Raw genomic sequence first — 12,798 nt, forward strand, 5'->3', positions numbered from 1 at the left:
AAAGTTTACATTTCTAATATCTTATTTAGTTTTATTTAAGTTTGAAAAGCCTAATGTAGCAATTTTAACTTTCAGCTACACTACATGTAATTAAATTTTTTAAACTAAAACCAGTTTTTAAAAATTCATACTTTTCAAGTTAAATAGTTTTGTTGTATTAATTTTACCCAATTTTCATCAAAGCAAAAGTTGTATATAATCATAAGGTGTAAAACTTTTTGTAATAGCAGCATTTATAAACAATCAAGTATGACATTTCCTGATGGCAACTACGGGCTGGGAGACAGCGAGGTGACTACCGGAACAACCATCATGGCTTGCCAGTACGACCAAGGTGTCATCATTGCAGCTGACTCGAGGACGTCATCCGGTGCTTACGTTGCCAACAGGGTCACTGACAAGTTGACGCCCATTCACGACAGGATTTTCTGCTGCAGGTGCGTGGTGTTTATGCTCTAACTAAGAGATTCATTTAAATAGTTTTTGTTATACTTGGTTTTATATTGTCTTACATTTATAAGTTCCAAGTAACTGCTTACATGCTCATTCGTGTGTTTCACGTTTCATACCTTCGTGAGTTAAAAAATATTTGAATGCAAACAATTATATAAATGTTAGCTAGCTTTTTGTATTATTAGTTATAGTTTTGTATTTAATTTAATTACAGACAAACTTATTTAGTATTAAATAAATTTTAAAAAGTATTTATTTTCGTTTAACCAAGTTTTCTGTTGCAATTAAAGGCTAAAATTTTCAAGATGTAAATTTTTCATGTCACTTTATTGTTTTTAATCTGTTTTTAGTAAAACTCAAACACTTAGTATTGCTTATGTAGTATTGCTTATATATTTAACTTTTATTAAACCTTTCCAACAACACTTGAATAATTGCTATGTCCTTTTTATTAGATGCATGTTTCAAAATAGTTGTTTTTTTATACACTTTAATAGTTATAGCTATATTTTTTTTTACAACTCAATCATTATAGTCTTTTGATTGACTCTTGTTTTGTCTAAGTTTTCTGTTACAAGTTGAATACTTATAGCATAATTATGTTTGTATGAATAGAATTAACATAATTTTTTTTTTGTTTATTGAATTTTTTAATTTTATATAAAAAAAATGTGTAAATTTTGTTGTGCGTTTAATAATTTATTAAGTTTTCAAAGTCTCCTAATATTATTTTAATAAATAAGCTTTTGTTTTCTTTTCCTTGTAATATTAAAAGTTATTGTCAGTAAAATATTTCAAATATACTAAAATTAACTGTTTAAGTATAAATAAGGTTTAACGTATAAAACGTTTAGCAGGAGATGAAAAGTTGAAATTAAAACAATTTAATGTTTTATTTTATTACTTTTTCTAATCAAAAAGAAAAATGTTTAATTCAACAACTTTTAACTATATTTTATAATTAGAAAAGGCTTGAATTATTTGTCCCTAAGATTTTTAAAGAAAAAGAGGGGTATGGCACATCTGTAATAAACAACTAAGATATCATTAACTATTTATGTACTGTTTAAAAAATAATTACATGCTGTAAAAATTAGTTTAAAAGTCATACTTAAAGCTTTCGTTTAAAGGTCAATGTTATTTTTTGTAAAAACGTGTGGGCCCTCTTATGCCTTTAAACAGTTTTTTTAATGGCAACTACAACAAAAATAAATTGGGTCAATAACATTATTTTATTTAAAAAAATATTAGTTGACTAATTTTTTTTTTTGTGTTTATAAATATATTAAAAGTATGCTTTAAATTAAATTTCAAATGCTTATATAAACATGTAATATGTATTACATATTTATAATTTTATCATAATTTCTTTAATATTCGAAGTTACATTTTTCAACTGTATAATCAACTTACTTTCTATTCAAAACTATTATATTTTTTACATGTAATTTCGTTACTTACATTATTTTTTCTATCACTTAAAGCTAAAAAACCTAATTTAGTTTAAACATTGAAATAAGTCTTAGTTTTTTTATATTGTTCATACAAATATTTTTTACTATTTGCTTTTTATGTAAAAGCTATCCTTTGTCATCAATAAAATTGTCCTTAGACGAAGGAGTTAGTTTTTTAGTAAAACGTAGAATTAATTGAACATTATTAAACTCAAGTTTTACTGATGTTTCCATTACTTTGTTATCATTACAAAGATCCAATGCTCATATCATACAGGGTTGCCACTTTACCTGGAAACCTGGAAAACCTGGAATTTGACAATTTAGGCTAAAATAACGTGGAAGAACCTGGCATTTGAGAAATTTTGAAAAAAAACCTGGAAAAACCTGGAATTTTTGATAGTTTTAACATTTTCAGTTGTAAATTTTGATTTGATACAAAAAATCTATCATATAATTAAGATTTTTTGTCATCATCAAAATTTTTTTTAATAAAAATCACATTCAAAGTAACTTAACAGTATCTTTTCAATATTTTTATACTATTTAACACAGTTTCTTAAATAGAAATTAACTTAAAACTAAAAATAGACCCAAAAATGTGTACTTTTAAAAACCTGGAAGAAGTTTGGAAAACCTGGAAAATAATTTGAAAAAACGAGTGGCAACCCTGTATCATATGAACGATTTTAAGTATAAATACTTCACATCGTATATCAGGATCGGCTGTATTATATATTGCATGTATGATCATTTATTAATATCAATTACAGAAGCTTTTTTTGTAAAACGTATCCTATTAAACAAGTATAATTGTGCTTAAGTAAAATAGCTAGCTTTTCACCATGTTGACCTCAAGTTTAATATTGTTTTCAGCTAGTTAAAGTTTTACTTAAAATAAATTGAATTACAATACACAACAAAAAAAGAGAATATTAAATGAAAACTTAAAATTTTTGATAAAAACATTGCAGGTCTGGATCGGCTGCAGACACTCAAGCCATTGCAGACATCGTTGCTGCAAACGTCGAGTTTGACGGAGTGCAAATGGGCGAGAAATTTCCAAGAGTCAGAAAGGTTTGTAAACATTTTTAATATATAGATTAAGGCTTATGTATTTTGTTCTGGACAATTTAATAGTATACTCTGTTTTACACTTCATTTTGTGCTTCTGAGGATATTTGAAAATAAAAAAACTTAAACTACAGGGTAGTCATGCTAAACAGTTGAAATGACTTTGTAAAAAAAAGTTTAAGAAAACAAATTTTAGATAAGCAAAAAAATAAACTTATTGACCAAAAAAACTTTTTGGATAAGTGAAATTTTTTTAAAGTTTTAAGGCTATAGGGGGGAGGTAAGGGATAGTAAAAGATATGTATAGTAATATGACTCATTTTATTTTTAATACTATAACTGTAGTAATCCGAAGTTTAGATAACTGATGCCTGCAAAATCTTTAAAACTATTACCTTTTATTTACTTGAATAAAAATAATTTTAGTTTTTGCTGTCTCATAATAAATTAAATAGTGTTAGTTTTATTTTCATATCTACATTCTAAACAATGAATTGATTTTTGTTTGGCTGTAACAACTGCATAATAGTTTCAAATAAAGTATATTACATTTAAAAACCAGAAATTATGTTCAATTTGTTAAATACTATTTACGTTTTTTACTTCAAATATCTCAAGGTATTACTTATTTATATTTTTTCATGCTTGTCACAAGTTATAGTTTTGTTTGGCAGAGCTCAGTTCTAATGAAACTGTTATTATTACAGCTTTGTGGTTATTAAGGCAATTCAAGTTGTAATTTAACTTAATTATAAATTTTTGATTAATTTCAGCCAAAATTGGCTATATATTTTTTTCGTATAAATTGTATTTAAAATAAAAAGATATAAAAATACTTGAACTATTCACAACTAATAAATTAACAAAAAAAATTACTAACTAAAATTTATTGTCTTTGCTATGATTAGAGGGTTGCCAAAAAACCTAGAATTTTGAACAGAACTCTCTATAAAACCTTGAAAAAATGTAAAAACCTTGAATTTTAAACAACTTTTACAGGTTAATTAGTAAGATTTTAATTTGACACAAAAAACATATCGTACAGATAAAAATATTTTGTCATAAATTTTATTTTAAAATACATATTTAAAGAAGCTTAACGATATCTATTCAATGTTGTTATACTACTTGACACAGTTTTTTACCTTGAAATTAGTTTTAAACTAAAAATATACCCTAAAACATATTATTTTAAAAACCTGGAAGAAATTCGCCAAAAATATTAGGCAACCCTGTATGACAACGAATAATACTTTGCAAAATTTTTATTCGTTTTTCTAAATAACAGAAATTAATTGAACCAATATATATGTTTTGTTAATAAAACTATACATATTACTGCTTTGTATTAGTATAAAAATTGCCAAAACTATTACTTCTTTAATGAATAGTATTTTTGTTTATTTAAAATATTCTTAAATCATCATTTTCTTTTTTCTCGATTAAAAAAAGCTATAAAACGAAGAAATTGTAAAATATAGAAACACCGACTAAATAACCAAAATAGATGTGTCAACTGTTAATTTTTTTTATTTGTTATTTGATCTAAACGTTGTTTTACTAATATTTGGATTAAACTGATTTTGTTAAAGATTTAAATTAGGTAAGTTTACATCAGGACATATTTAAATTATTTTATAATTTATTTAAACTTAAATTAAAATAAAGTGTCAAAAAAGCCAAGCTCTCATTTTTCATCATTTATAACTTTTTTATGGAATTATTTTTCGAGTCAATGTAATTTTTTCATTTTAACTGTTTATTTTTACCTAAATGTCCCTAGCATCAACATAGATTATAGAGCTAAAGAGAGAAACAAAGATATTTTCTATAAAAATTCCATGACAAATTTAAATTTAGCTTTGTAACTTTTACAACGGTTTTCGAGTTCTAACAAGGACTTGGTGACTATAATAAGTGTATAATTGTTTTCCTGAATCTGATAATTTAAATCAGTACTTACAATCTTACAAAAATAAGATCAAACTGGCTGTGTGCAAATTTAACTATCAAATCTGTTAAAATCAGGACTTACTTTAATTGTCTAACTAAGAAGTATCAATAACTATTTTAGAATCAATACTTGAAAAAAAACAAGCTAGCATTATTTTAATTAGTTTTAACTTTTCAATATATTTATTATTTTTTTAAAATCTAAAATTTCAGAGATTGTAGGACAACAATATACTATTTTTTTTTATAAAAGTTCAATAACAAATTTAAGTTTATTCGTGTTATTTTTATAAAGCTTTTCGTGTTCATGACTTTATAAATTTTGCTTAACAAGCAGCGCCGTTGAAAAAATAACATGGACCATACAAAACTACACAACTTGATAAAATACCGCTGTTGTCTTAAAATTTAAAATTCTTAATAAAACGTTTGAAGTTAAACATAAAGGTTTAACCATGCCACTTTGATCATCAGAATAGACAAGCATGGGTCTTAGAATCCAACTGGTATGATCAAACCTTTATGTTAACTTGAGATTGTCTCACAGCACATAAAATTCCCTTTGGTTCTTACAGACGACCGCCAACGTTTTCTTTTAATGATTCAAGTCTTTGCATCAAAAAATTATTGAAATGTTCATCTTGAAACCTAAACAGGATTTATTAAAGAAACAATTCTTAAATTTAAACGCAAATTATTAATAAACTTTTAAATTTTTTATTGTAATTTATCATTTCAAACTTCAACAGGCGGCATCCATCTTCAAGAACTACTGTTACGACTACAGAGATCAGCTGATGGCGGGAATCATCGTGGCTGGGTGGGACCCCGTGTTGGGCGGGCAGGTTTACACCATTCCTCTAGGTGGCATGGTCCTCCGGCAACCGTTTTCAATCGGCGGCAGCGGGTCCACTTACATTTACGGGCACGTCGACAAAACTTTCAAGGTTTTTGTTTGTGCTTATAAACTAAGTTTAAGTTATTTTACTTCTTAAAAAAGTGTACTTGCTTATTAACAGTTGGTTGTTATAGTAAATAGCACTACAACTTTGTAAAATAGTGGTGATAAAAAATTAGGAAATGCATTGTAAAACAATGATAAAAAAGTATATGTGTTTGCATGTGTGTTTCATTATAAGTAAAATGGTTCCATTACACGTGTTTAAGGGCATAGGGGGGTTAACACCTTTTTTTGAAATTTTATTTTAATTTATATAGTTTTTACTAAGCTACAAGATGCATAAAATAAAAAAAATTAAATAAATAAACTGTTTATTTTTTAATTTAAAAAAAATTCTTTCAGACAGAATTTTCTAAATACATCAAGGAACATTTCCTAAAAGTTTGAGGTAGTTATCTCAAAAAACGTAGGAGGAGTTAGATTTTTAGTGAAATAGTCTATTTTTGCCGATTTAGTTTGCGCCTCCCATAAGAAACCTATTATTGCCTCCGACTTTGACCGGCTATAACCCAAAAATTATTTTGAATTTTTTAAATCTGTAAAAAGCATTTTGTAGCTTAGTAAAAACTATATAAAATAAGATAACATTTCAAAAAATGATGTTTACCCCAAGCCCTTGAATGTTTTATTATAAGTGAATGTCGATTTACACTTTTTTTTTGATAATTGAACTATTTGTTAGTTAAAGTAATTTGTCAAGCAATATAAATTGTAAAGCAATGACAAATAAAAATTTAAAAGGTGCGTAATTGTATGTGTGTGTTTGATTGAAGTAAAACTTGATTTATACTTTTTAATAAATTACATTTTTTACTTAAAACATTTTAAATTTAGTATAAATGATCATGCAACATAGTTTGTATTAAGCAATAAAAATTTAAATTGAACTTCAATTTTTAATGTTTATAACCCTATAAACAAGTGCTGTGCAAAAACCTTAACTAGAAAAAGATATTTTTTTTTTGTGAAAAACTCTGGTAACCAATGCGAACTTGACAATTGTCACTGCATAAATATCAGTGAAGCAATATTGTCATTAAATGTCAATAGCAATTCCTTTTTTAACTAAATGTGTACATTAAAACTCGTGTTTAAAATTTTAACAAGCTATTTAAAAATAACAATTCGCTTTCGATCTCATGATTTCAGATTCAAAAAAATTTAGCTGTATAGATTAATTTTATTTTTGACATTTATTTTGCTTAGTAGGGGTTGACAAGCTGCTACCAGCAAAGTGCTTTTCAGCTAAAAACATACCCGCAGGCCCGTAGTCTGCCGACCCCTAATCTATAAAAAATATTTTTTATTACCTTACAATTACGCTGTTTAAAATTGGTTATGCGTAGGGTTTTATTTTTCAAAGTGATAAAAATAATTCTGTTAAAAAAGTTAAGTTTTCCAGGATTACCAAAAAATCTGGAATCCTGGAAAAACCTGGAATTTGATAAATTTGAATATAAAACCATTAGTTTTAAACAATTATCACATGTAAAATAAATAAAATTTCGATTTGACACAAAAAATCTGTCATAAAATGATTTTTTGTAATCATAGTTTTTTTAATCAAAAAACATATTTAAAGTAGCTTAACAATATCTATTCAATGTTGTTATACTATTTAAGACAGATTTTTACCTTAAATTTAATTTTATACTTAAAGACCCTAAAACTTGTGTTTTTGAAAACGTGGAACAGATTCAAAAAACGTGGAAGAAAATTCATAAAAACCTTTGACAACCCTGTAAATTGTAATGCTGTAATTAAAAGTCTTGTAATTATTATATTTTTATAGTTTAGTTCTTACTGTTTATCCCGCTAGTGTAAATAGTAGTGTTGATTTAATATATATTTAAATGAAGTTTAAGTAAAAATACTAACAGCATGTTAAAACGGTGGTGCTTATTTGTACAAATCATTTTTATTATACCAACCTTCAGTCATGTACTATCTGTTTTAACAATGTAGTCTGAGATTTTATGAATTAAAAGCTATTTAGATTAGCTAATTTGAATAAGTCCCCAAAACTTCATTGAAACTAAACACCAAGGTTTTGAGAGTCAAAAAGACTCTCAAATGAAACACTTTCTCCACTTCTGAGCAACTCAACTACTTTTCAATCAACTCATTTTAAAGCAAAGGCGTAATAGATAAAGTTGAAATAATTCTAATATTTTTTAAATTTATACCTATTTACCTAAATTCGTCAAGACTAAACTCTTAACGATCTAATAATAAAGAACTATACCATTCACTAACGCATTTCTTAAATTCTTTCAGCTATGATAAATAAATGCTTGATAAAAATCCCCTAAACAGGAAAGGTTTGAAGTTTTTTAAGTTTGTTACATTTTTTTAAAATTTAGTTTTCTATCTATTTTGCTAATGTTAAATCACATATTGCGACTCGCGAATAAAAACTAAATTAGTTATTAAATTTAATTTTTGCCTCAATACCTAACGCAACCATATCATAAAGATATTTTAGCGAAACTTTTCAAATTAAACAAATCATAATCACATTGATAAAAGAAATTCCCAAACGTCCCCTCTGATGAAGTTTATATATAATAAAAAATCAGTTTTACTAAAACTACATTTGATTATCTACGTTTAAAAACTTTAACTGTTAAATTTTTTAGTTTGACTAAAAATTAAGTTTGTTATTTTTGTTACAAAACTGACCAATTTTTAATTACATAAACACTTCAATCTCCCAACAAACAAAAAAAATCATAGAATAGTATGTCGAAGGAACAAATCGCTGTATTTATTTGAACGTGAAATTTTAAATTAAAACAAACCAAAGTATATTATGCTCAATTGCTATAATACAAAGATTTTTATATTTTTTAACCATATTAAAAAATAAGTAAATAATCAATAAAATAGCTGTTTAAATAATAAAATCCCTTACACAAAAGGGAATGTCGAAGGAGGAAGTGCGTGAATTAAAAATAAAATCTAACTTGAAAATATTGTCTCAAACAAATCAAATCACGATCAAAATAATTCTTGTATCATGTAAGGCCCTTCAGAGTTTTTCTGCAGTTTAAACAAAAAAAAAAATTTTTTTGGCCAGTTTTGCTCTCATATGAAACGCTTGAGTCCCCTCACAAATCAAAATATAAAAAAAAATCCCCCATTGTAGGAAGGAATGACGAAGGAGGAGTGCGTGAAGTTCTGCAAGGACGCAATCGCGCTGGCGATCACCAGGGACGGAAGCAGCGGCGGGGTCATCAGGCTGGCCATCATCGAGAAGGAAAAGGTCGAGAGGCGGGTGTTCACGGGAGACGACATCCCGCAGTTCTACCAGGGGTGATTTCCCTGAAATGAGAGTTTTTTTTTTCAATACGGTTATTTAGTTATGTATTCTTTTGTTGTAAATTGTTGAAATATAATAAAACTTGAACACGTTTTACTTGCGTAGTTTAACTTATTATATTTATTATTTGCTCAGTATAATCTCTTATTAAAATTATCTGCTGAAAGTATATTTTGAAGTAATAGTTTTGAATAGCTTTTGTTTTAAAAATAATTAAGTATAAGTTGTTTTTTTTTACAGTTGTTGTTTTTTCTTTAAGTTTCTTAAAAACTTCAAATTTTTGCTCCTAAATGGTATTTATTCAAGTAGTGCTTTTTTTGGCAAGATAATTTAATAATCAATTTGAAATTTTATAATGACCGTAGTTGGTAAGTATATTGATTATGAATTTATTATTATGTCTTAAAAGAATGTTTCTAAATACAATTTTGAAATTAAAAATAACGAAGTCCGAATAGCATCAGTAAATTTCCTACAGTGGAAAATAATTGTAAATATACAGAAGGTTGCCAAAAAACGAGTCCTGAAAAAATTTGGAGTTAGACAATTCAGGCAATAAACCTGAATTTTGAACAAAAGTTACTAACACCTAGAAAATTTAAGAATTTTTGTATGTTTAAAGATAAAGTTTTGATTAGGTACGAAAAATATATGCAACAATTTTTTTGTTTATCATTTAGTATTTTGTACTACAAAACACATCTAAAGTAGCATAACATTATTTAATCAATATTTTATACCATTTTAGACAGTTTTTTTAACTTGAAATTAATTTCAAACTAGAAATGGACAAAAAAATTTGTACCTTAAAAACCTAGAAGAAATTTAAAAAACCTGAAAAAAAATCACAAACCTTTGTTTAATTTTGACCTATAAATATAAAAAGCAATATGTCTGAGTATTAACAGCGAAGTTTTATATATCGAACACTAATAATGACACTTAAGCAATTTTCTATTACGGAAGAAACATTGAAATTATGGTAGAGCAAGTGTTTATTTGAATGGTTTCTTTGTATTGATCTGTTATTGTTAGAAGTTATAAGATTTTAAGTTGCCATTTTTCATGATCATAAGTTTTTGCACGGTTTATACTCCATATAACTAAGGCATGTTCAAAATTTTCGAAAAAATCAGTCCAGTTTGGATATTTTTCCTAAATCTAGCTAGTTCTAATCTCTGAAAGTTATTAATTGTCGTTATTGTTTTAGAATTCAAACTTGATGATCTTTTTTTCTTCAATTAAGGCTTTTAATTAATATTTTTTGAATAAACTACGACTAGTTTTTGGTCACTCAGACTGACTTTTTACCTTACCGAGTATCAATCATGGTTTTAACATAATTTCACAAGTACTACTTTTTTTAGATTTACAACATAATAAATACAATTTAGCTGATTTTGTTATTTAGAAAAACTGTCCTTACACACACTTTTGAAAAAAAAGAATTAAAAGTTTTGTTGATTGTTCTTCAAAGAGCTGTTATTTAAGCACCATATAAGATCAAACTTCTGGGTAAAATTACAAAATTTTTATGAACAGTTATAACATGTTAAACGACAAGGTTTCAATTCATGAATTATTTAGCTCTGCGTTTTTCATCTTGATATAAAAACTACTTGTGAAAGCTAAAAAGTTTTACGATAAAAATGTTATAAAGCAGTTCGAAAATGTTAATTGAGTGAGCTAAGCAAAATAATTCATGTTGACAAGTTTTATTTTTAAGTAATGTTTTCAAGTAATTAGTTCTCATTACTCAGTTCTCGTCTTAATATCTATGTAAAACAGAGATTTATAGCTAAATGAAGAAAATAAACTTTAATAAAAAAGTTTTTACACAAACGTTAAGAATGCATTTTATAACTGATATGCTAGACTTATTGAATATTTTTAAGTAAAAATCATTTATATAGATAAGTTTAAAGCGTTAATAAACTTGAGAAAAACAAATGCAAATTGTATGTCATACATATTATAACAAAAAAGACTTATCTGTCTCCTAAGAAATAAATCTTTTTTATGTCGACTTTGCTATAATAAAAACTAAAATAGGGTCCAAACAAGTAAAGTTACATAAAAATGTTCAAAATTATTTTAGAAAAGTTAAATTTGTTAAAAAAGAACTATAGACTTAAGATAGTAAAAATTGGTCTCAAGGAAAAATATTTAATGTATAAATTACATGTTTCAAATATGGTTTACTATCATTTCTAATTCGCTATCATTTCTAACCCGATCACTTCTAACCCGATCATTTCTAACCAGATCATTTCTAACCAGATCATTTCTAACCCGATCACTTCTAACTCGATCACTTCTAACTCGATTACTTCTAACCCGATCACTTCTAACCCGATCACTTCTAACCCGATCACTTCTAACCCGATCACTTCTAACCCGATCACTTCTAACCCGATCATTTCTAACCCGATCATTTCTAACCCGATCACTTATAACTCGATTACTTCTAACCCGATCACTTCTAACCCGATCACTTCTAACCCGATCACTTCTAACCCGATCACTTCTAACCCGATCATTTCTAACCCGATCATTTCTAACCCGATCATATCTAACCTGATCATTTCTAACCTGATCATATCTAACCCGATCTTTTCTAAGCCGACAACTATTAACCCGATCTATATTAATATATTTGTTTATTATTGTTTTAAAATAAGGATTTGTTTTAAAAACAAATTAATCTCAACAAAGTTGTTTTTTTAATGAAATTTAGTCAGTTTTGTTGAAAATAAAACTTAATGTTCAGATAGCTTTGTTAAAATTTGATTTTTGATATTCTTTGCTAATGGAAGTTTGTTATCCTACGTTCGACCCAGGCATCAAAATCTGGGCCAGTTAAACTGAATGCCAAATAACAAAGAGACGCAAATTTATATACCTTAAAATCAAAAACTATAGTTTTATCTAAGATTTATAGATTAACAGCAAAAGAATTTAACACTTTTGTATAATACTAATTGACTTATTTATGATTTGAAGGAGAAGGTTTTTAACAAATTTGGTTTTAACTTCTGAATAAGCAAGTTTAACATCAATTCTTTCATCGATCAGTGAGTTCCAAAAAAACCAAACATAGCTGCACAATCTTTCAATTTAGAATTAGCTTCCACTTTCTTTCCAGCAAAAAACCTTCACTTAAAAATTCAGCTACACATATTGAGACGATTTAGTAAATTAAATCAATGATTTTAGTGCAGCAATCAGCAAAACAGTCTGAATTACGCACTTTTTCATTAAAATAAGGTTCATGGTTACTTTTATAAAATTCTTTCAGAACATACTAGAATGCCAGAATTCAAACAAACTACATAAGTTCATGAATAAAATTTATTTCTGTTCAAAAATCAACCGGATATACACATCCTAACTTTTAGAGTTAGGTTCTGTACATTCGTGCAACCGTTTTGTATTCCATTGTTTTCTTATCAACTATTTTTGTCGCTTTGCCTAAGCATAATCGATACAATTAAAATAAACATTATTGGAATTAAGGTACAGACAGTTGTAAAAAAAATAAAAAAATTAAGTGCATTGACTGACCACTAAATTTAAAGTCC

At 26.6% G+C, this 12,798-nt stretch overlaps 1 protein-coding gene across 1 annotated transcript; it reads left to right on the forward strand.

The window, feature by feature from the left end:
• The first annotated feature begins 231 nt into the window (after window positions 1-231).
• Window positions 232-9,313, forward strand: LOC145832928 (proteasome subunit beta type-6-like). Its single transcript, XM_082940130.1, has 4 exons — window positions 232-437; window positions 2,882-2,984; window positions 5,684-5,881; window positions 9,044-9,313. The coding sequence occupies exons 1-4, from the start codon at window positions 250-252 to the stop codon at window positions 9,212-9,214; spliced, it is 660 nt and encodes a 219-aa protein (XP_082796256.1). The 5' UTR covers window positions 232-249; the 3' UTR covers window positions 9,215-9,313.
• Window positions 9,314-12,798: the final 3,485 nt, after the last annotated feature.

The sequence above is a fragment of the Thalia democratica genome, chromosome 4 (assembly GCF_965202585.1).
Source record: "Thalia democratica chromosome 4, ktThaDemo2.hap1.1, whole genome shotgun sequence".
Lineage (NCBI taxonomy): Eukaryota > Metazoa > Chordata > Thaliacea > Salpida > Salpidae > Thalia > Thalia democratica.